This window comes from Octopus bimaculoides, chromosome 2 (genome assembly GCF_001194135.2).
Source record: "Octopus bimaculoides isolate UCB-OBI-ISO-001 chromosome 2, ASM119413v2, whole genome shotgun sequence".
NCBI classification, from domain to species: Eukaryota; Metazoa; Mollusca; class Cephalopoda; order Octopoda; family Octopodidae; genus Octopus; species Octopus bimaculoides.
In genome coordinates this window covers 17,201,957-17,205,809 of record NC_068982.1, presented here as the reverse complement: position 1 = coordinate 17,205,809, position 3,853 = coordinate 17,201,957, and the positions used below count along the sequence as shown (strand labels likewise).

Sequence of the window (3,853 nt, the reverse complement as noted above, 5' to 3'; positions counted from 1 at the left end):
TTTCGAGCGAGATCGTTGCCAGTGCCCCTGGACTGGCTTGTGCGGGTGGCACATAAAAGACACCATTTCGAGCGTGGCCGTTTTCGTGCGGGTGACACGTAAAAGCACCCACTACACTCTCTGAGTGGTTGGCGTTAGGAAGGGCATCCAGCTGTAGAAACTCTGCCAAATCAGACTGGAGCCTGGTGTTGCCATCCGGTTTCACCAGTCCTCAGTCAAATCGTCCAACCCATGCTAGCATGGAAAGCGGACGTTAAACGATGATGATGAAACCTGTCCTCAAATATCTTACACACTCTGTATATTTATATAGATAGATACATAGATGCACACAATCATACATATATGTATTTTATTCAGGTATTATGGATGTGGACTTGTGATTCCTGAAAGCCTGGAAGGCATGAAGATCCTTGATTTGGGAAGTGGAAGTGGACAAGATTGTTTTGCATTATCAAAACTGGTTGGAACTGATGGTTACATAGTTGGTATTGATATGACACAAGAACAGGTAAGACAAATCTAGATTCTTCTTTTATTTTTCTAGGACTTTGCAATTTTAGTTGTACTCTTGCACAAATTTTGTAAAATGCTGCTCTATTTTTGATGTGCTCTGAACATGTCCTAATGCTTTTAATGACTTGTAGGGACGTGATATTTCATTATGCAACTATAATATACTACAAAGTCTATTAAACGTTTTTTAAAGTCAGTTCTGTGTTCTACTATTCTTTTGCTCTTTTACTTGTTTCAGTCATTTGACTGCAGCCATGCTGGAGCACTGCCTTTAGTCGAGCAAATCGACCCTAGAACTTATTCTTTGTAAGCCTAGTACTTATTCTGTTGGTCTCTTTTGCCGAACCGCTAAGTTACGGGGATGTAAACACACCAGCATCGGTTGCGAAGCGATGTTGGGGGGACAAACACAGACACACAAACATATACACACACACACACATATATATATATATATAGTTTCCATCTACCAAATCCACTCACAAGGCTTTGGTCGGCCCGAGGCTATAGTAGAAGATACTTGCCCAAGGTGCCATGCAGTGGGACTGAATCCAGAACCATGTGGTTGGTAAGCAAGCTACTTACCACATAGCCACTCCTGCACCTATGTTAGCAGTGTTATTACATCACTTGTTAAGGTTATCTCTACAGATTTTTGGATAGAAATTATAGCCAGCCCTGAATTTGTTATAATGTTCTATATCTGGCGTCTCAGATATGAAACCTAACACAATCAATGCTGGCTATAATTTCTATAGGAAATCTGTAGCGATAACCTCACAAGTGACCTAATGCTGTTGAATGTGGCCAGTTGTCCTATGCCAAGTCTCCATTGCTTTCACACACAACATAGTATGGGAGGCAGAATTGATTAGCTTTATAAAAAAACAACTTCAATTTTGCTTTTACAATTTGTTCTCTACAATTTGGTTTTATATAGGTGTCTGGAAATTTCCTCCCCCAGGCACAGCCTGGGGCAAAGTTGTTTCTTTATTTTTATTAAAACTCTTATTCATGCATGCTGTAAGTCTCCTCGCTTCAGGCCACTGATGTTGCCCAAAGGGTAGGTCTACTGCAGCTTGACTTGCATTTTCCTTCTCCATGCCTCTGAGGTTGTCTAAACAAGATCTCATATAGCTTCGTTCCTGTGTTGTCACAGATGAACTGAGAGCAGAGGTCTCCAAAGTGGTCGATATTAACCCCTGGGAGTTGATTGGACTATTCAAGGGGTCGATAAATGCCTGGAAACTGTACATCTACTTAATTATTATTATTTTTTTTTTTTTCTTGTAAATGCTTGGGGATCAAGAGAAGTCAAGGATTCTGTGAAGGGGTCAGTGATCTATTAAGAAGTTTGGGACACCTGACTTAGAGCATAAAGTGTTGAAACAAACATCGCAAAGTACTTTATTCAGTTTCTCTCTCTCTCTCTCTCTCTCTCTCTCTCTCTCCTCTCTCCCTCACTCTCCCTATAGGCTCATGTGACCTTTGCTTATCCAGATTTCCAAGACATTTGGGCAACAAAAAGTATCATATGCCCCACTGAATTGGATGCTTGTCTGTTGCAGAGATAGCTCCAGCTGCCATTAGCGCTCATTTTCAACTGAGTAGACTGAGACATCAGAAAAGGAAGTGACTTGATCAAAGGCACAACATACTGCTTAGTCCAAGAACTGAACCCACATGCTAATGTTTATGAACCCAACTCTCTAGACACTAGGCCATTTTACCAACATATTTTGCCCAGTGTTCTAACAACCTTGGCATTCCACTACCCTGTGTGTATACATATGATGAATATTTACACAGTTTTTGTCTATCACTAAGCTTTGGTTATACAAAGCTACAGTCGATTGTATTTGGCCTATTTGTCATGCCGTGGGAATGTACCTTAATCCATATGGTCGCAAAGCAAGCTTTTTAATGACATATATGAACCCTCTTCACATAAATCTTTTCTAACTATCCCTGTCCCCAAATGAAGTGTAGAAAGGCAATGAGCACTGTCACTGTCCCCCAGACTAAATCCCCACCCCCACCCCAAATATAAAAATATAAAAAGTAAAGTGATTGTATTTGTTTGTGGGTTTTTTACCATGTTGTTAGTGAGGAAAAAGTAGTATCTGTGGCCATTTATTTTTTATGGTTTCCAAGACTGGTTGGTGTAAGTAATCTTCAAATTGGAGACCTGGTCTGTATATTTGCAGCTGAATGTATTGTGCAAAAGGCATCTTATGACCAGGTGATGGTGTTAAGTTGGACAGCACCAAGAAGTCAAAGAAATACTGCAAAACATCTTTTCTGATGCTCTAAAGATTCTGCTACTTCACTCCCTTAACTGGTACTTTATTTTATAGACCTCAAGGGAATAAAAAGCAAAGATGACCCCAGCAGAATATGAACTCATAGTGCAGAGAGCTATAATGAAAATCACAAAGTATTTTGTTCTATGCTCTAATTTGTTTGCATGCATTAAAACTAAAGTACTGGATTATTTTATTGTCTCAAATATTAGTTCAAAGTCTACTGTTGGATATATATTGTATCCATGTGTAAGGTATTTTTTTGTAATTTCTTTACTAACTCTACTAAATTAGGTTGCATTCTTACCAAAGATGATGCAGCAACTGTGAGATGATACATATGTACAATCTCTATGCTAAGAGGCTAAAAGTGAATTTTATTCATTACAAATCTATATACAAATCCGTCTGGTGAAGCAATAAAATTTTCTATTCAATTCTCTGAGACAAGTGAAGTTTAAGTATCTTGGGGCAGTCGTGGAAGTGCCATGTAAAAGAGCCAGTGTGGTGCCATGTAAAAGCACCCAACACACTCGGTAAAGTGGTTGGCATTAGGAAGGAAATTCAGCCATAGAAACCATGCCAAATCAGACAGGAGTCTGGTGCAGCCTCACCCAGCTTGCCAGCCCCGGTCAGACCATCTGATCTATGCCAGCATGGACAACGAACGTTAAATGATGATGATGTTGATGGGGCAGTATTTACGAATGATGGGGAAAACAGGAGGCTGAATTGGATGTTAAATTTGCAACTGCTGGCACAATAATGTACTTGATCCAGCATTCAATCCTCAGAAGAGTAGATGCTGGCAAAAAAACCAAATTTGGGATCTATTTTAAAACGGGGGGCCACATTTTTCATTAATGTTTTACGTAGTGTTTTTGGTACCGAAAGACTTTCAAACTTCGTATACTTATCTATTTTGTGTTATAGAACAGAAAAATATTTTTGTATTCGAATTTATTTCATGTAAAAAATTGTCTTATTTCGATAATTTCAACCAATCACTGACAAGTATTCAGTTGTTTACATTT

General features: G+C 39.1%; 1 protein-coding gene across 1 annotated transcript in view; it reads left to right on the top strand.

The window, feature by feature from the left end:
* LOC106879434 (arsenite methyltransferase) overlaps positions 1–3,853 on the top strand; it is a 44,043-nt gene that overhangs the window by 14,016 nt on the left and 26,174 nt on the right. The window contains exon 2 of the mRNA XM_052975816.1: positions 361–511. Coding sequence (XP_052831776.1) covers positions 361–511 — 151 coding nt within the window. The remainder of the gene's footprint in view (positions 1–360; positions 512–3,853) is intronic.